General features: G+C 53.7%; 2 protein-coding genes across 2 annotated transcripts; both read right to left on the reverse strand.

The window, feature by feature from the left end:
- Positions 1-985: 985 nt before the first annotated feature.
- Positions 986-4,408, reverse strand: LOC122698536 (intestinal-type alkaline phosphatase-like). The gene is made up of 11 exons (XM_043909682.1): positions 4,342-4,408; positions 4,146-4,262; positions 3,916-4,031; positions 3,563-3,737; positions 3,311-3,483; positions 2,934-3,068; positions 2,772-2,844; positions 2,540-2,674; positions 2,257-2,448; positions 1,917-2,033; positions 986-1,786 (listed from the first exon to the last, which is right to left on the reverse strand). The coding sequence occupies exons 1-11, from the start codon at positions 4,406-4,408 to the stop codon at positions 1,494-1,496; spliced, it is 1,593 nt and encodes a 530-aa protein (XP_043765617.1). The 3' UTR covers positions 986-1,493.
- Positions 4,409-11,540: 7,132 nt separating this feature from the next.
- Positions 11,541-14,552, reverse strand: LOC122698537 (intestinal-type alkaline phosphatase-like). Its single transcript, XM_043909683.1, has 11 exons — positions 14,415-14,552; positions 14,218-14,334; positions 13,988-14,103; positions 13,622-13,796; positions 13,370-13,542; positions 12,982-13,116; positions 12,821-12,893; positions 12,583-12,717; positions 12,300-12,491; positions 11,957-12,073; positions 11,541-11,836 (listed from the first exon to the last, which is right to left on the reverse strand). Exons 1-11 carry the CDS (start codon positions 14,479-14,481, stop codon positions 11,541-11,543), a joined length of 1,596 nt encoding a protein of 531 aa, XP_043765618.1. The 5' UTR covers positions 14,482-14,552.
- Between the last annotated feature and the right edge of the window lie 4,015 nt (positions 14,553-18,567).

The raw sequence follows: 18,567 nt of genomic DNA on the forward strand, positions 1-18,567 counted from the left end.
TGAAACATAATGGAGAAGGAAATGGCAACCAGCTCCAGTATTCTTGCCTGGAGAATCCCATGGACGGAGGAGCCTGGTAGGCTACAGTCCATGGGGTCACAAAGAGTCAGACATGACTGAGTGACTAAACAACAACCCAGAGTTTCAGTAAATAGCCCTGAAAGCCTGGCCTTCAAATCGATGTTTTATACTGCTAAATCAAAAGTTTAGTAAATAGGGAAGCGTACTCAGTCATATTAACTTTTCTAGTGAAAAGAAAGCAAAATGCTTTCTTGCAACTTTGGAAATGTACAAAGAAATTTGTAACTGTGTAAAATTTATTGGAAAATATGGCTGAAATACTCCCTTTAGGATGAGTTACATACACAATCAATATAGTTTTTTTGGAGTGGTTGCTCTGGAATGTTTTTAGAGCTCAGAAATATTAGGGACTTCCCTTGTGGTCCAGTGGTTAAGGATCCGACTGCCAGTTCAGGGGACAGGGATTGAATCTATGGTCTGGGAAGATCCCACAGGGTGTGATACAACTGGACCCACAAACTGCAGTTACTGAAGCCCACCCACCCTAGAGCCTGTGCTCTGCAACAAGAGAAGCCACCAGGAGAAGCCCTCACATCTCAGCTAGATGGTAACCCCCACTCACCACTAGAGAGAGGCCACTAGCAGCAACAAAGACCCAACACAGCCAAAAGAAAGGAAGAAATGTGAAACTTCCACTTTCACTTGTACTTCCTCTCTGGTTCCCCAGCTCCCACCTCTGCCCCATGCCCACCCCATCCATCAGCCTTCAAAAAAAACACAGCTTCCCTGTCCTTCACTACCTCCCCGAGCTTGCTCAAACTCATGTCCCGTGATTTGGTGATTCCATCCAACCATCTCATCCTCTGTCACTCCCTTCTCAGTAGCCAGCATGATATTTTCTAGAGTCATCCAGTCCTGTTATGTCCATGCTCACAGCCTTCCATTCCCCTCCCACACTCAAGTGTCCTCTCCTCTGTCGCTGTCTCCTCTCTGTAAAGGTACCGCTGGCTTCCTAGGAGGGGCTGCTGAAGACTTTGTGTTGAGGGCCACCCAGCATGCCTGGCCCCAGACGTCTCTTTGGCAGGCGAGGTGCCTACAGGGTGGGTTCCAGGAGGACAGGAAGCCACAGCTCCCTGGGAGCTACGCCTCCCGGAAGTCAGGCAACCAGAACACCTCCCGGAAGCCCCCAGTGGGGGTCTGGTAGGTCCTGGTCTGCTGTGGGGGACACCTCTGGTGCCAGCCTGGTCCTCAGCCAGGGCCATTGGGTGGGGAGAAGAGACTGCGTGGTCTGAGGTCCTGCCTGGAATATCCTTGAATATGGGGCAGCTCCTCAAAATAGCCGAGGCCACCAAGGTCTGGGGCACTGAGGACGGTGGCTCTCACAGGAAAGTCAGGATCTCAGCTTCCAGGGTGGTTTGGGCCCACTAAGGTTGGGGGTGGGGAGGAGGCCCTGAGGCCCGGGTGGGTGGGGGTCAGTGCAGGGTGGGCACCAGCAGCAGCAGGACCCCAACCAGCAGTGCCAGTGAGGATGGGCAGGCAGCCTGATGGGCGGTGTCCGAGGGACTGCTGGGGGGCTGAGGGCGGCAGTCGGTGGTGTAGGGCTCCACGCAGGCAGCAAAGGCCATGACATGCGCCACGAAGGTCTGCTCCTGCACGCCGTGCATCAGGTGTGCCCACGGGCCTCGTGCAAACACTGCCACGTCCTCACCAGCATGGGTCTCGCTCCCTAGGGGCACGGCGGCTTGCTGCTGGTACTCGGGATCCACTGAGAGGAGGGAGGGGGTTCAGGGAGGGCAGGGAGGCGGCCTCCCCCTCTCAGGAGTTCCGTAGTAGGGTCTTCCCTCCTCCCACCACCCCGGCTCCCTTGCTCCCCAGGGCCCACCCACTGCACTCACTGCTCTGCTTTTCATTCACGTCAGGTCGTGAGCCCATGTTCAGCCGGAACCCTGGGCCGTTGCTATAGAGGAGGGTGGTATAGGACTTGTGGTCACTGGCCTTGCCATCAGCCAGTCCTGCAGGGTAGAGGAGAACCTGTGATCACACTGACCCCAGCTTTTGAGGTGCCTCCTGGGTGCTGAGCTCAGGCACCTCTGGTTTGTTCACTGGTTTAATCCTTACTGGAGTGAGGTAGGGCAGTTGCTATTATCACTCCACTTGGTAGATAAAGGAACTGGTTCACAACACTTTGTGCCAGGTTATCTAGGGGCAAGGACCTGCCACTGTCTGTGGGATTACCGAAAATGGAGGTCCCACGAAGTGGGTAGCCACCAAAAGTGAAGACATGAGAGTGGTCGGCGGTGACAAGGGTCAGTGTGTCTGCTTCACTGGTGAGCTGGCTAGCCTTGGCAATGGCATTGTCAAACATGATTGTCTCAGTCAGCGCCCGATAAGCTATGTTTGCATGATGTCCATGGTCAATGCGGCCTCCTGCAAGAAAGTCATGTGGAAGGTGAGTGATGCCAGGCCCACCCTGAGTGCCGCCCCTTCCCCCTCTGATCCGCAAGGAGATGCCACTCACCCTCCACGAAGAGGAAGAAGCCCCGAGGGTTTCTGCTCAGCACTCGCAGGGCCGCCTCTGTCATCTCCTCCAGGGATGGGTCCGTGGTGTGGTCTCGGAAGATGTCATAGGCCATTTCTCCTGGCTGAAAGAGGCCTATTGGAAAAGGGACCAATGGTGACCCTCAAGCTAGGGATGGGGGGCCCATGGCACCCATCCTGGACAGGATAGTGGGGGTGGGTGGGGTCGTTACCCATGAGGTGTGTTACACTGAAGTCGGTGGATGCCTGAAGGAGCGCCGTGCGGTTCCACACATACTGGGCTCCCTGGGAGGGGCAGAACCAGGCCTCAGCCTATAGTCCGACGCCCCAGCCCCAGCCCCGCTGTAGCCCCTGCACCCATGAGCCCACATCACCTGGTGCTTGGCCTGCCACTCCTGAACCAGATTCCGCTTGTCCTTCCGGACTCCATTCTCACTGGCATCGTGTGGGTATTCAGGGTCTGGGGTCCCCTCAGGAAACATGTACTTTCGGCCTCCACCCAGGATCACCTGGGACCAGAGATTAGGGCAGGTGGGTTCAGGGCCTGGCTGGCCCTTTACTCACCCGCCCCCTCACACAGTCCCTGCCTCCCCAGTCAACTCCTGCCCACCAGTTAACTCCTACAGGTGACCTCCAACCCCAGCAACACTGAGACCCTGCGAGACCCCAGGACTCTGAGCTGCCTGGAACTGTGTTGAGAGTGTGTCCCACCCCCTCTGCCCAGCCCCACCCCATGCCCATCATGTCGCACGTCAATGTCCATGTTGTAGATGAGCTGAGTGGCGATGTCCTGGCAGCCATACGTCTGTGCATCGGCAGGCAGGTCAGCATCGGAGAACCAGTCTCGATTCACAGTGTGCGCGTAGGCCCCGGCTGGTGATGCATCCTGCACCCTGGTGGTGGTCACCACTCCCACTGACTTCCCTGAGGGTGGCAGAAGTCACGGTGGCCCACCAAGATCTCTGAGCCTGTATCTGCCCAAGAAACTGACCCCCAAGCCCACCTGCTTTCTTGGCCCGGTTCATCACAGACGTGACCTCATTCCCACGTGTCGTGTTGCACTGGTCGAAGCGGGCGGCTGCACTTACACCAATGGTCCTCATGTTGGTCTTGACCCCACACAAGTAGGCGGTGCTCGTGCCTGCGCTGTCTGGTACATCTCTGTCCACGTTGTATGTCTGGGGGCAGAGATGCCTTCAGCTCTGCTGGGGTAGACACCCAGCTCCTGACCCAGGCCCTCACAGCCCCCGGCCCCCTATCTCAGACCCCAGCCCTCCTGGGGCTTTCCCTCCTACCCCGCTCCCTAGGCCCACACCCACCCCTCCAGTGACCACCCTGAGGTCACTTGGCCCTTACCTTGGACAGAGCCATGTATGGGAACTGATCCATGGCCAGGGGTGTCTCAGGTCCCGGCTTGCCATTCATCTGCCCCTTTAGGATCCGAGCGGCTGTCACCGTGGAAACCCCCATTCCTGAAGGTACACACTGTGTCAGGTCTGAGTCCCTGGGGCCAGCCTGGGTCAGCCAGCAGCCCAGGGTTCCAGGACTGTGGGGGGACAGGGGGTGGACCAGCTTAGCGTGCTCACCATCCCCCAAGAAGAGGATGACATTCTTGGCGGCTGTCTGGATGGGCTGCAGCTTCTTAGCCACATCAAGTGCCTGGGCTGCCTGGCGGTTCCAGAAGGCAGGGTCTTCCTCCTCAACTACCCAAGGGGAGAGTGGAGGTCAGGTGAGCCTGGGGCCGCCCCCTGTGAGTGGGGGCTTCAGGAGCCGCCTGATTACCTGGGACGAGGCCGAGGGAGAGCTGTAGCCGCAGGCCCAGCAGCAGCAGCACGCAGGCCACCTGCATGGCTGTGTGATGGCGGAGGGTCAGGATGGGACCTGGGGAGGCCGGGTCTCGGGCAAGGCTGGGACACCAGGTTACAAGCTGCAACACTGGCTGCCCGGGCTTAATTCCCTGCTATAAAAGTCTCCAGTGTCCCTCCCAGTGCCCCGGGTGGCCACACCCTGCCCCTTACCTGCCCTATGACTTTGAGCCCTGTTGCCAGAGGGACCTGGTGGGTGTGGCTGAGCCAGCAGGAGTCCTGAGGATACAGGTCCCTCCCTCACAGGATGGTCCCCAGCTGTCTCCTCAGGGTGGGGTGGGGATTAGGGGGCAGATGTCTTAGGCCTGAGGAACATTTTCAAGGTCCTGACTGAGGCTCCTCCCAGCCCTCTGCTCACCAAGTCCTGTGGGAGAACCATCTCTCCTTCCTTCTCATTTGTATTTTCTGAGACTCAGCGCTGGTGCTGGGTGCTGAGGGAGGTGAACTTGGAAGCACAGAGCCTGGGCCTGGGGCCCTAGGTTTGGTTTCCTGAGGCAGAGAGACACTCTACTTCTCAGCAGGCTTGACCTGGGCTGGTAGGGTGGGCACTGGGCTAGATGGGGCCCCTCTGCCATGGAGAATGACAGGGCTGGAGGTGACAGCAGAGCCGGGGCCTTGTCTTTGTTTTGATTACCGAAGGCCGGGCTGGGTGAGCACTGATGTTTGTGTGTAATCAATCAGTTCAGTTGCTCAGTCATGTCCGACTCTTTGCCACCCCATGGACTGCAGCATGCTGGCCATCACTGACTCCCAGAGCTTGCCCAAACTCATGTCCATCGAGTCAGTGATGCCATCCAGCCATCTCATCCTCTGTCATCCCCTTCTCCTCCTGCCTTCAATCTTTCCCAGCATCAGGGTCTTTTTCAATGAGTCAGTTCTTCGCATCAGGTGGCAAAGTATTGGAGCTTCGGCTTCAGCATCAGCCCTTCCAATGAATATACAGGACTGATATCCTTTAGGATTGATTGGTTTGATTTTGCAGTCCAAGGGGCTCTCAAGAGTCTTCTCCAATACCACAGCTCAAAAGGACCAATTCTTTGGTGCTCAGCTTTCTTTATGGTCCAACTCTCACATCCATACATGACTACTGGAAAAACCATAGCTTTGACTGGATGGACCTTTGTCAGTAAAGTAATACCTCTGCCTTTTAATATGCTGTCTAGGTCAGTCATAGCTTTTCTTCCAAGGAGCAAGCAACTTTTAATTTCATGACTGCAGTCACCATCTGAAGTGATCTTGGAGCCCAAGAAAATAAAGTCTGTCACTGTTTCCATTGTTTCCCCATCTATTTGCGATGAAGTAATGGGACCAGATGCCATGATCTTTGTTTTTTGAATGTTGAGTTTTTCACTTTTTCACTCTCCTCTTTCACTTTCATCAAGAGGCTCTTTAATTGCTCTTTGCTTTCTGCCTTAAGTGTAGTATAATCTGCATGTCTGAGGTTGCTGATATTTCTCCCTGTTTGTGTGTAAGGTGCCTGTAAAGGGCCGGCAGGGGTGGCCCAGTGCTCAGTACGTGGCGTTGACCTCCTCTTCTTTGGACAGATAGATGGAAGGCAAGGGCGAGTCTATTCTCTCCACAGGTCATTTACACACTCACAAGTGTAGCTCATCATAAGGAGCTAAGAGGTTTCAGTAACCCCAGGTTTGGTTCAAAAGCATTCCTCCCATCTAGCAATCCCAATTCTGTCTGTGTATCCTCAAGAATTGAAAGCAGGATCTGGAAGAGGTATTTGCACGCCCATGTTTGTAGCAGCATTATTCACAGTAGCCAAGAGGTGCAGCCATCCTCAACCATCCACAGCAGACAAATGGATAAACAAAGTGTGAGACAGCTATACAATGGAATATTATGCAACCTTAGAAAGGAAGGAAAGTCTGACACTTTCTACACCATGAGTGAACCTTGTAGACATAATGCTCAGTGAAAAAACCACTCACAAAAAAGACAAATGCTATGTGATTCTACTTCACTAGGTAGCTCTAGTAGTCAAATGCATAGAAATAGAAAGTTGGATGGTGGCCTCCCGGAACTGGGAGGAGGGGACTGGGGACTTGTTTAACAGATACAGACTTTCAATTTTCAAAATGAAAAAGTTCTGGAGCTCTGTGGCCAACCATATGAAAAGACAGCACTACTGAACTGGGTCATAAGAGTGGTGAATATTAAAATGTGTTTAGTTTCAAAAGAAAAAAAAAAAAAGAGTGGTGAAGAAGGTAACTTTTTTCTCCCTTTTTAAGTTTTCATTTTTTTCCTGCATAGCCAGACATTCAGGATCTTAGTTCCTCCAGAAAGGATGGAACCTGCCCCAAGTGGTGGAAGTGGGGAATCTTAACCCCTGTACCGCAGGTTAAGTCCCAAGATGGTAAAATTTACATTTTTTTTTTTTAATCAGAAATCTTTTCTCAGACTTGCCTGGTGGCACAGTGGATAATATCCGCCCGCCTGCCAGTGCCAGGGACACGGGTTTGATCCGTGGTCCGGGAAGATTCCACATGCCCTGGAGCAACTAAACCTGGATGAGACAGCTACTGAGCCTGTACTCTAGTGCTTATGAGCCACAACTACTTAGGCTGTGCTCCACAATTACTGAAGCTTGCCTCTCTAGAGCCTCGGAGCCCCAAATAATGCACACCAGTGATGCAATTACTGAAGCTTTCCCGCCCTGAAGCCAGCAAGTCACAACTACAGAGTTTGCTCCACTAGAGCCTATGATCTGCAAGAAGAGAAGTCACTGCAACGAGAAGCCTGTGCACCTCAACCAGAGAGTAGGCCCCACTCCCTGCAACTAGAGAAAGCCTGTGTGCAGCGAGGAAGACCCAGCACAGCCTATAATAAATAAATAAATACACGATTCCCAGGTGGTGCTAGTGGTAAAGAAACCGCTTGCCAATGCAAGAGACCTAAGAGACATGAGTTCAATCCTTGGATCGGGAAGATCCCCTGGAAGAGGAAATGGCAACCCCCTCCCGTATTCTTGCCTGGAGATCCCAGGGAAAGAGGAGCCTGGGGGGTGGGGGGTGGGGTGGGTTGGCTATGGTCCATAGGGTCGCAAAGAGTTGGACACCACTAAAGCGACTTAGCATGCAGGCAAATAAATACAGCAATGTGTACGTGTCAAAAAAACATTTCTTTTCCAAAGAAAAAATTCCTTCCTGCAAGCCCCGCCCACCCCAGTGGACCTTGGTAGCCCCCTCCCCAGGCAGAGCTTCTGGGCTCCTCCTCCCTTGACCTGCTGTTCCACTCACTCAGCACGCTGACCCAGGGTATCCTCTACTTACCTTCTAGAGCAGGAGTCCCCAACCCTTCCAGACTGAGGACTGGTACCTCCCATTAGGTCAGTGGTGGAATTTGATTAGAAATAAAGAGCACAATAAAATGTAATGCACTTGAATCATCCCGAAACCATCCCCCTTCTTTCCAGTTTGTGGAAAGTTTATCTTCCAGGAAACTGGTCCCTGGTGCCGAAAAGGTTGGAGACCCCTGCTTTAGGGGACCTGCCTGCTGGGGGTGGGGGGCAGCCTTCCTGCCTCTGTCCCCCACCCCACAGTTGCCTCTGTCCCCCTCATAGTCCTGTGCTCAGAAAATTCTTGGCCAAGTGTCAGGAGGGACTAACTCCTAGGCAGGCCCTTAATTAATTGATTGATTCTTTTGATCAGTCCATAAGTTAAGTTTTTGTTACTCCAAGATTTGTCTTCAGTCCAGTGTATTCCCAGTCCCTTTGTTAAATGTGAATTTTTGTCATGAAATGACTGTAGATTCACACATGGCTTTAAGAAGTAATAGACATCCCTTGCATGCTTTCTCCAATCTTCTCCAACAGTATAACTCACAGATTTTCACATTTCTGTTCAGGGTCTGCCATTTTACCTGCACTCACTTGCGTGTGTGTGGATTCTGTACCATCTGTCACGTGTGGGTTCATGTAAACACACCACAATCAGCACACTGAACAGCTCCAACCCCCAGGGCCCTTTATAACCACCCTGCCTGCCCTCTGTCCCTAACAGCTTCCTGTGTTCCTAAAATGTTGTCATTTTAGGGACTCCCTCTTGGTCTGGTCAAGACTTCACACTTCCACTGCCAGTGGTGGATGTTCCATACCTGCCTTTGAACTCAGTAAGATCCTGCATGCTACATGGTGCAACCAAAAAATAAATAAATAAAACCGTGTCATTTCAAATAAATTACAGGAATAGAATCACCCAATCTTTGGGAATGGCCTTTTTTCCCCTAATTCCTAAGTCTCAGCCTAATTCTGTGGGGATTTAGTGGAACAAGGCTCAGTAGTTGACACCTTGTATATGGGGTTGAGTGGACCCTAGGCTGGTGTTTAACCATTCACATGTGGAAGGACCTCTGGGTGGATTCCAGGTTTGGCTGTTATTATTGCGTTTTTTTGGGTATATGATCAAGACTGCAATTGCTAGGTCATATGGTTGCTGTGTGTGTAGCTTTTTCTTCTTTTTTTTTTTAGGATCTCACCTCCCCCAACACCTCCCCCGAAAAAAAAAAAAATAACACTGCCAAACTGTTCTGTAGAGTGGCTGCACAACTTTGCATTTCCACTTGCAATATATGGGGGAGTCAGTTTTTCTCCATTCACACCACTTGGTGTTGCCACTGTTTTTAATTTTAGTCATTCTGATAGGTATGGAGTATTTATTTACTCTGGCTGCCCTGGGTCTTTGTTGCTGAGCATGGACTTTCTGTGGTTGCGGTGATCAGGGACTCCTTTCTAGTTGCAGTGGGATGGCTTCTCATTGTGGTGACTTCTCCCTGTTGCAGAGCACAGGCTCTCGAGAGCTGGCTTAGTCGTTGTGGGACTAGGACTTAGTTGCCCTGCAGCATGTGGGAACTTCCTGGATGAGAGATTGAATCCGGGTTCCCTGCATTGGCAGAAGGATTCTTAGCCACTGGACCACCAGGGAAGTCCCTAAAGTTTCTTTGAATATTCTTCTTATGATGACATTATATGATCAGGAGCTATGATCACTCTCAGTTTCTTAGGAATTTTCTCCTGTGCCTGAGCGGGACTGAAGACCAAATATAAACCATGTGTCACTTGCAGTAAACAAAGCGTGTTTGTCCAAGCTCCCACCAGGGCACCTGGCTACCCGCTTCTGGGCCCGAGTCACCTGAGTGAGATGAGAGGCTGTTATGCTCCCTCCCCTGGGGCCCAGGGATGACCAGGCAGCAGGCAGCGTGGCTTCTGCTCTGCAGTAAGAGATAACACCTCTGGTCTTGTACTCTGCGGTTATGGATGCCTGGGAGGCCAAGCCAGCTCCATGGAGCCTGCTCTGTGGGGGATGGGTGTTCCAGTCTCTGTTCTCTGGGAAGAAGGCCTTGTCCTGTGGGGTGTCACCTGGAGCTTAGCACCCTCCACCATTGTCCCCATTTGCCACCCTGGAGCTTAGCACCCTCCACCATTGTCCCCATTTGCCACCCTGGGCTCTCTTGGCCTTGTCTCAACCCCCAGGGTAGGCACTGTCAGCAGGGGGCGATGCTGAGCTCCTTGCAGCACCAGGAGGTGCTCTCTCATGGGGGTGGGGAGGGAATGCCTTCTGCCTGCCTCCTGCCCTCCCAATCTCAGGATGTCCCCTGGAGATGTAGTGACAGTCCTGCCACCAGAAGAGAGCAGGGCAGCAGCTGGGAACAGAAGGGCTTTGAAGATCTAAAACCAAGCCACTCCTTCCCCAAACTTTGCAGAAATGGAGGCTCTCTTTCTAGGGCAAGTGCTCCCTGGGCCCTCACCTCCACCTCTCATTTCTGTCTCCCACTAGCCCCGTAGGAGTGGTATGAATGTCCCCACAGGAACTGGCATGCAAGAAACAAACACAAGCTTATAGTGAAAGTAGTGAAAGTCACTCAGTCGTGTTTGACCCTTTGCAACCCCATGGACTATACAGTCCATGGAATTCTCCAGGCCAGAATCCTGGAGTGGATAGCCTTTCCCTTCTCCAGGGGATCTTCCCAACCCAGGGGTCAAACCCAGGTTTCCCACACTGCAGGAGGATTCTTTACCAGCTGAGCTGCCAGGGAAGGCCTTTCTTGAGGGCCACATCTCGTCGACCTCACGGGACCAAGGAGGTGACGAGCCACCAGATGACCACATGGGCATCAGGCAGGGAGGTAGGAAGGGTGAGCACTGGGGCTCGGGAATGTTCCTCTGTTTTCAGGGAAAGTGAAAGCCTGGCTTTGGGGGAGGGGAAAGCCCCAACTAGGTCCTCACCTGGCCCTGCTGACTCCCTCGGGGTCCCTGTAGCGCTGTCCTTCTGCATTGCTCCCGCCCTCACCACCTTTGGCCTTTGCTCAATGTCAGCCCCTCATCAGCCCCTCCCTGACCTCCTGATGTGAATCACACCCCCACCACACACACACACACACACACACACTGTGCCCCCACCTGCTAAGAGCTTCTCTTCCCACACGTATCACTCCTGTATCACACTTGAAACAGTTTTATTTCAGGGCTGCTTCCTCCCTCCCAGCAGTGTGCGGCCTGTGTCCCCACCTCCAGCTCCCCCGCTGCTGCTCCTGGGATCCCCCAGCCTGGAAGGGGCACCGCGGCCACCCTCACAGCAGCCGAGGGACCTGGGACAAGTGTCCTCTCCTCTGTGTCGCTGTCCCCTCTCTGTAATGGTACCGCTGGGTTCCTAGGAGGGGCTGCTGAGGACTCTGTGTCGAGGGCCCCAAGACCGTCCTGGCCCTGGACGCCTCCTTGGCCGGCCAGGTGCCCACAGATTGGGTTCCAGGAGGACAGAGAGCCACAGCTCCCCAGAAGCAACAGCTCCCTGGAAGCCACACAACCAGAAGCCACACCTCCCAGAAGCCCCACCTCGGGTCTGGTAGGTCCTGGCCCCCTGGGGGACACCACTGGTGCCAGCCTGGTCCTCAGGCAGGGCTCTTAGGTCAGGAGAAAATACTGGGTGGTCTGAGCCCTGGTCTTTCCTGGGGTCTGGGGCAGATCTGCACAAAATCTGAGGCCACCAAGATGGGGTCACTGAGGACTGTGGGTATTACAGGATAGTCAAAACTCAGCTTCCAGGTGGTTCAGGTCCACTGAAAATTCCAGGCAGGGAATCAAGAGTTCCCTAGGCCTGGGCCGGTGGGGGGTCAGTGCAGGGCAGGCACCAGCAGCTGCAGCAGGACCCCAACCAGCAGTGCCAGTGAGGATGGGCAGGCAGCCTGGTGGGCGGTGTCCATGGGGCTGGTGGGGGGCTGAGGGCGGCAGTCGGTGGTATAGGGCTCCACGCAGGCAGCAAAGGCCATGACATGCGCCACGAAGGTCTGCTCCTGCACACCATGCATCAGGTGTGCCCACGGGCCTCGTGCAAACACTGCCACGTCCTCACCGGCATGGGTCTCGCTCCCTAGGGGCACTGCCGCTTGCTGCTTGTAGCTGGGGCCCACTGGCAGGAGGGAGGGGGTTCAGTGTGGGAAGGAGCTGGCCATGGCCTCGCCTGAGTTCCAGGCCTGAGTTCTCCCCTCTTGCCACCCTCTGCACCCCAGGGCCCACCCAATGCACTCACTGCTCTCGATTTCATCCACATCAGGTCGTAAGCCCCAGTACAGTTGGAATCCAGGGCCATTTCCATAAAGGAGGGAGGTGTAGGATCGACCGTCTTTGGCCTTGCCATCAGCCAGCCCTGCAGGGTGGAGGGGACCCCGTGATTACACTGACCCCAGTCTTTGGGGTGCCTCCTCTGTGCTGAGCCCAAGCACTTCTTGCCTGCTCACTGACTTACTCCTCACCAGAACTCAGAAGAGCAGTTGGTAATAATATTCCTGCACTTGGCAGATAAGGGGACTGGCTCAGAGCATGTTGTGCCAGGTAAGTTAGGGGCAAGGACCTGCCACTGTCTGTGGGATTACCGAAAATGGAGGTCCCACGAAGTGGGTAGCCACCAAAAGTGAAGACATGGGAGTGGTCGGCGGTGACAAGGGTCAGTGTGTCTGCTTCACTGGTGAGCTGGCTAGCCTTGGCGATGGCATTGTCGAACATGACCGCCTCCGTCAGTGCCCAATAAGCTATGCTTTCATGGTGACCGTGGTCAATGCGGCCTCCTGCAAGAAGGTCATGTGGAAGGTGGGTGATGCCAAAACCACCCTGAGTGCCACACCTTTCCCCTCTGATCTGCAAGGAGCTGCTACTCACCCTCCACGAAGAGGAAGAAGCCCCGAGGATTTCTGCTGAGCACACGCACGGCTGCCTCCGTCATCTCCTCCAGGGATGGGTCCATGGTGTAGTCTCGGTAGAAGTCATAGATCATGTCTCCTGGCTCAAAGAGGCCTGTGGGAAATGGGACCAGTGGTGACCTGCAAGCTGGGGATGGGAATGGGGGGCCTGTGGCACCCTTCCTGGGGAGGCCAGTGGGGGAGGGTGGGGTCGTTACCCATGAGGTGTGTTACACTGAAGTCGGTGGATGCCTGAAGGAGCGCCGTGCGGTTCCACACATACTGGGCTCCCTGGGAGGGGCAGAACCAGGCCTCAGCCCATAGCCTGACACCCCAGGCCCGGCCCCGCTGTACCCCCGCGCCCGTGAGCCCCCATCACCTGGTGTTTGGCCTGCCACTCCTGCACCAGGTTCCGCTTGTCCTTCCGGATTCCGTTCTGTCTGCTATTTCTTGGGTATTCAGGGTCTGGGGTCCCCTCAGGAAACATGTACCTTCGGCCTCCACCCAGGATCACCTGGGACCAGAGATTAGGGCAGGTGGGTTTGGGGCTGGCCTTTGGCTCTACCTTCACACAGCCCCTAACTCTATCCACCAGGTCTGTGGAGTGGCCTGTCCCCACCTGTACCTCCTACATGGTTACCTCCCCCCATTCCGGCAAGCACACAGAGACTTTTGCAAGACCCCAGGCTGTAGGTTGCCTGGGACTGGTACATGTGTTCTACTGTCTCTTCCCAGCCCTGCCCTTAGCCCCTCATGTCACAACTCACGTCGATATCCATGTTGTAGACCATCTGTGTGGCGATGTCCTGGCAGCCCTCCTTCTTGGCCCCGGCAGACATTTGAGCATCCGAATACCAGTTACGGTTCACCGTGTGTGCATAGGCCCCGGCTGGGGAGGCGTGCTGTACCCTGGTGGTGGTCACCACTCCCACTGACTTCCCTGAGGGTGGCAGAGGTCACGGTGGGCCACCGAGGTCTCTGAGCCTGTCCCTGCCCAGGAAGCTGACCCCCAAGCCCACCTGCTTTCTTGGCCCGGTTCATCACAGACGTGACCTCATTCCCACGTGTCGTGTTGCATTGGTTGTAGCGGGCGGCTGCACTTACACCAATGACCTTCATACGGGTCTTGACCCCACACAGGTAGGCGGTGGCCGTGCCTGCGCTGTCTGGTACATCTCTGTCCACGTTGTATGTCTGGGGGCAGAGATGCCTTCAGCTCTGCTGGGGTAGACACCCAGCTCCTGACCCAGGCCCTGGGCCCATCCTCACAGCCCCCGGCCCCCTATCTCAGATCCCAACCCTCCTGGGGCTTTCCCCCTACCCTGCTCCCTAGGCCCACACCCACCCCTCCAGTGTAGACCACCCTGAGGTCACTTGGCCCTTACCTTGGACAGAGCCATGTAGGGGAACTGATCCATGGCCAGGGGTGTCTCAGGTCCCAGCTTACCATTCATCTGCCCCTTTAGGATCCGAGTGGCTGTCACCGTGGAAACCCCCATTCCTGAAGGTACACACTGTGTCAGGTCTGAGTCCCTGGGGCCAGCCTGGGTCAGCCAGCAGCCCAGGGTTCCAGGACTGTGGGGGGACAGGGGGTGGACCAGCTTAGCGCGCTCACCATCCCCCAAGAAGAGGATGACATTCTTGGCGGCTGTCTGGATGGGCTGCAGCTTCTTAGCCACATCAAGTGCCTGGGCTGCCTGGCGGTTCCAGAAGGCAGGGTCTTCCTCCTCAACTGCCCAAGGGGAGAGTGGAGGTCAGGTGAGCCTGGGGCCGCCCCCTGTGAGTGGGGGGCTTCAGGAGCTGCCTGATTACCTGGGACGAGGCCGAGGGAGAGCTGTAGCCGCAGGCCCAGCAGCAGCAGCACGCAGGCCCCCTGCATGGCTGTGTGATGGCGGAGGGTCAGGATGGGACCTGGGGAGGCCGGGTCTCGGGCAAGGCTGGGACACCAGGTACCAGGTCAGTACTAGCTGCCTGGGCTTAAATCTGGGGAGGTTATGGTTGCCTGTTGTAAAATCTCCGTGTCCCTCCCAGTGCCCCGGGTGGCCACACCCTGCCCCTCACCTGCCCTATGACTTTGACCCCTGTTGCCAGGGGGATGTGGTGGGTGTGGCTGAGCCAGCAGGGGTCCTGAGAATTCAGGTCCCTCCCTCACAGGATGGTCCCCAGCTGTCTTGTCTCCTCAGGGTGGGGTGGGGATTAGGGGGCAGATGTCTTAGGCCTGAGGAACATTTTCAAGGTCCTGACTGAAGCTCCTCCCAGCCCTCTGCTCACCAAGTCCTGTGGGAGAACCATCTCTCCTTCACGTGTTCAGTGTTTTCTGAGACTCAGCCTTGGCCTGGTTTGGTTCCCAGTGCTGAGGGACACAGCCTGGGCCAGGGGCCTGGGTTAGTTCCCTGGTGCCCTGAGGCAGAGTTCCATGGGGTGGCCTGTCTTCCCTGCCCCCTGCTCAGCTCCTCACCAGACTTGACCTGGGCAGGAGGTGTGGGCACTGGGCTAGTGGGGGCCCCTGGGAGCCTGGGCCCAGCTTCTGCTGTGGAGAAGGATGGGGCTGGAGGTGAGAGCGGAGCGGGGGCCTTGCCTGTGTCTTCAGTTACTGAAGTGCTGGGTCTGCACCGCTGTTTGTGTTTGTGTGTGTGTGTGTAAGGTGCCTGAAATAGGTTGAGAGGCGTGAGCCCAGTGCCCTGTACGTGACATTGACCTCTGCTCGCTTGGACAGATAGATAGAAGCTGGGGGTGAGTCTGTTCTCTCCACAGGCCACACACTCTCGCAGGAATAGCTTAGGAGCTAAAAGGTTTCAGTAACCCCAGGTTGGGTTCAAAAGCAATCCTCCCATCCAGCAATCTCGCCTCTGGGTGTGTATCCCCAAGAACTGACATTAAGATCTGGAAGAGGAATTTGCACACCCACGTTTGTAGCAGCCTTATTCATGGTAGCCAAGAGGTGCAAGCAAGTCCAGCATCCACAGCAGACAAATGGATAAACAAATTGTGATGTATCTATGCAGTGAAATACTATGCTGCCTTATAAAGGAAGGTGGGTCTCACACCTGCTACAACATGGATGAACCTTGTGGACATGATGCTCAGTGAAAAAAGTCAGTCAGAAAAAGGCAAACGCTGTGTGTTTCTACTTCACTAGGGATCTCAAGTAGTCAAATGATTAGAATCAGAAATTTGGATTGTGGCACCAGGAGTTGGAAGGAGGGGGACTGTGGACTTGTTCAAGATACAGGCTTTCAGTTTTACAAGATGACAAAGTTCTGTAGATCTGTGACCAACTATGTGAATAGACATAACATTAATGGTCTGGGTATAAAAATGGTGAAGATGGTAACTTTTTTTCCCTTTTAAATTTTCTTTCTTTCTTTTTTTAATGCACAACAGAGCACTCTGAATCTTAGTTCCCCAAGCATGGGTGGAATCTATGCCATCTGCTGTGGAATCTTAATCCCTGGACTGCAGAGAAGTCCCACGATGGTACTTTTTATGTTGTGCTTTTTATCAGAATTAAGAAATTTTTCAGACTTCCCTGGTGGCCCAGGGCATAAGAATTTGCTTGCCAGTGCAGGGGATATGGGTTCGATCCCTGGTGAGTTGATTCCACTCGACATGGAGCAACTAAGCTTGGGTGCCACAGCTACTGAGCCGGCACTCTAGAGCCTGGGAGCTGCAACTACTTAGGCTGTGCCACAACCACTGAAGGCCAAACGCTGTAGTCACTGGGAGTCACGACTCATGAGCTCCTGAGCTGCAGCTACAGAAGCTCGCAAGCAGGAAAGCCAATGAGTTCCAACTACAGAGTGCTGCAATTGCTGAAGCTGTGCTTCTAGAGCTTGTGTTCTGCAACGAGAGAAGTCACCACAATGAGAAGCCTCTGCATTGCAACTAGAGAAAGCCCCCATGCAAAAGGAAGACCCAGCACAGCCAAAAATAAATAACTAAATGATAAATAGCAGTATGTACATGTCCAAAAAAAACAATTAAAAAAAAAAAAGCCCTTCCTCCCAGTCCCGCCCACCCCAGTGGACCTTGGTAGCCAGCTCCCCAGCGTGCCATCCCCTCAGGCAGAGCCTCTGGGCCCTTCCTCCCTTGACCTGCTGTTCACTCACTCAGCACGCTAACCCAGGGTATCCTCTACTTACCCTCTAGAGCAAGGGTCCCCAACCCTTCCAGCCTGAGGACTGGTACCACCTGTTAGATCAGTGGCGGAATTTGATTGGAAATAAAGTGCACAATAAAATATAATGCACTTGAATCATCCCGAAACCATCCCCCTTCTTTCCAGTTTGTGGAAAATTTATCTTCCAGGAAACTGGTCCCTGGTGCCGAAAAGATTGGAGACCCCTGCTTTAGGGGACCTGCCTGCTGGGGTGGAGGGCATCCTTCCTGCCTTTGCCAGCTGCCCCACAGTTGCCTCTGTCCCCCTCATAGTCCTGTGCTCAGAAAATTCTTGGCCAAATGTCAGGAGGGACTAACTCCTGGGCAGGCCCTTTATTAATTGATTCTTTTGATCAGTCCGTAAGTTAAATTTTTATTACTGCAAGATTTGTCTTCAGTCCAGTGTATTCCCAGTCCCTTTGTTAAATTTGAATTTTTGACATGAAATGACTGTAGATTCACATGTGATTATAAGAAATAACACAGACATCCTTTGCATGCTTTCTCCAATCTTCTCTGAGGGTATAACTCAGATTTTCACATTTCTGTTCAGAGTCGGCCGTTTTACCTGCACTCACTTGCGTGTGTGTGGGTTCTGTACCATCTATCACACATGTGGGTTCATGTAATCACACCATAGGACGCTGAACAGCTCCAACCCCTAGGACCCCTGTATAATCACCCTGCCCTCTGTTAATAGCTTCCTGTGTTTGTAAAATGTTGTCATTTTAGGGACTCCCTCTTGGTCCACTGGTTAAGACTCCACACTTCCACTGCTGGCAATGGGTGTTCCATACCTGGCCTGGGAACTAAGATCTTGCATGCTGCATGGTGCAACCAAAAAAACAAAAACCCAAAACCCTGTCAATGCAAGTAAGTTACAGGAATGGAATCAGCCAATCTTTGGGAATGGCTTTTCCCCCCACTCAGCCTAACTCCCTGGGCATTCACTGGAGGCGGGCTCAGGAGTTGACTCCTTGTGTCTGAGATGGAGTGGACCCTAGGCCGTGCTTAACCGTTCATGTGTGGAAGGACCTCTGGGCCAATTCCAGGTTTGTCTGTTATAAATAAAGCTGCTGTGGGAATTCCCTGGTGGTCCTGGGGTTGGGAAGGGGCACTACCCCTGCTGTGGGTCTTGGTTCGATTCTTGGTCAGGGAACTAAGATCCTGCAAGTTGTACAGTGAGGCCTAAAGAGAAAAAGGAAAACAGCCACACATCTTCATGAATGGGTTTCTGTGTGAGCATTTCATTGCATTCAGTTTCTCTGGGTAAGCCCCCAGGAATGCAATTGCTTCCTTCATAGCTACGTTGGTAAAGAATCTACCTGCAATATAGAAGACCCCAGTTTGATTCCTGGATCGGGAAGATCCTCTGGAGAAGGGATAAGCTACCCACTGCAGTCTTCTTGGGCTTCCCTTGTGGCTCAGCTGGTAAAGCATCCGCCTGCAATGTGGGAGACCTGGGTTTAATCCCTGGGTTGGGAAGATCCCCTGGAGAAGGGAATGGCTACACACTCCAGTATTCTGGCCTGGAGAATTCCAGGTACTGTATAGTCCATGGGGTCCCAAAGAGTCGGACATGACTGAGCAACTTTCACTTCACTTTCATGGTTGTTGCATGTTTAGTTTTTGTTTTTGATTTTTGTTTTAGGAGATCTCCCCTTGATCCCGACTCCTGCTCAAAAAGAAGGGAACTGCCAAACCATTTTCCAGTGTTCACACCATTTTGCGTTCCCATCAGCAATGTATGAGGGATTCAGCTTCTCTCCATTCATACCATCATTTGGTGTTGACACTGGTATTTTTT

This window comes from Cervus elaphus, chromosome 8 (assembly GCF_910594005.1).
Source record: "Cervus elaphus chromosome 8, mCerEla1.1, whole genome shotgun sequence".
In the NCBI taxonomy this organism is placed as follows: domain Eukaryota; kingdom Metazoa; phylum Chordata; class Mammalia; order Artiodactyla; family Cervidae; genus Cervus; species Cervus elaphus.

What these genes read in the sequence shown, in the direction of transcription:
- LOC122698537 (XM_043909683.1), bottom strand. Translation starts at nt 14,481, where the DNA reads ATGCAGGGGGCCTGCGTGCTGCTGCTGCTGGGCCTGCGGCTACAGCTC. An exon ending in CTTCTTCCTCTTCGTGGAGG is followed by an intron (nt 12,492 to 12,582) that starts GTGAGTAGCAGC and finishes ACCTTCTTGCAG; the next exon opens with GAGGCCGCATTGACCACGGT. An exon ending in TCGTGGGACCTCCATTTTCG is followed by an intron (nt 12,074 to 12,299) that starts GTAATCCCACAG and finishes TCCACCCTGCAG; the next exon opens with GGCTGGCTGATGGCAAGGCC.
- LOC122698536 (XM_043909682.1), bottom strand. Translation starts at nt 4,408, where the DNA reads ATGCAGGTGGCCTGCGTGCTGCTGCTGCTGGGCCTGCGGCTACAGCTC. An exon ending in CTCCCTCGGCCTCGTCCCAG is followed by an intron (nt 4,263 to 4,341) that starts GTAATCAGGCGG and finishes CCCCTTGGGTAG; the next exon opens with TTGAGGAGGAAGACCCTGCC. An exon ending in CGTGAATGAAAAGCAGAGCA is followed by an intron (nt 1,787 to 1,916) that starts GTGAGTGCAGTG and finishes CCCTCCTCTCAG; the next exon opens with TGGATCCCGAGTACCAGCAG.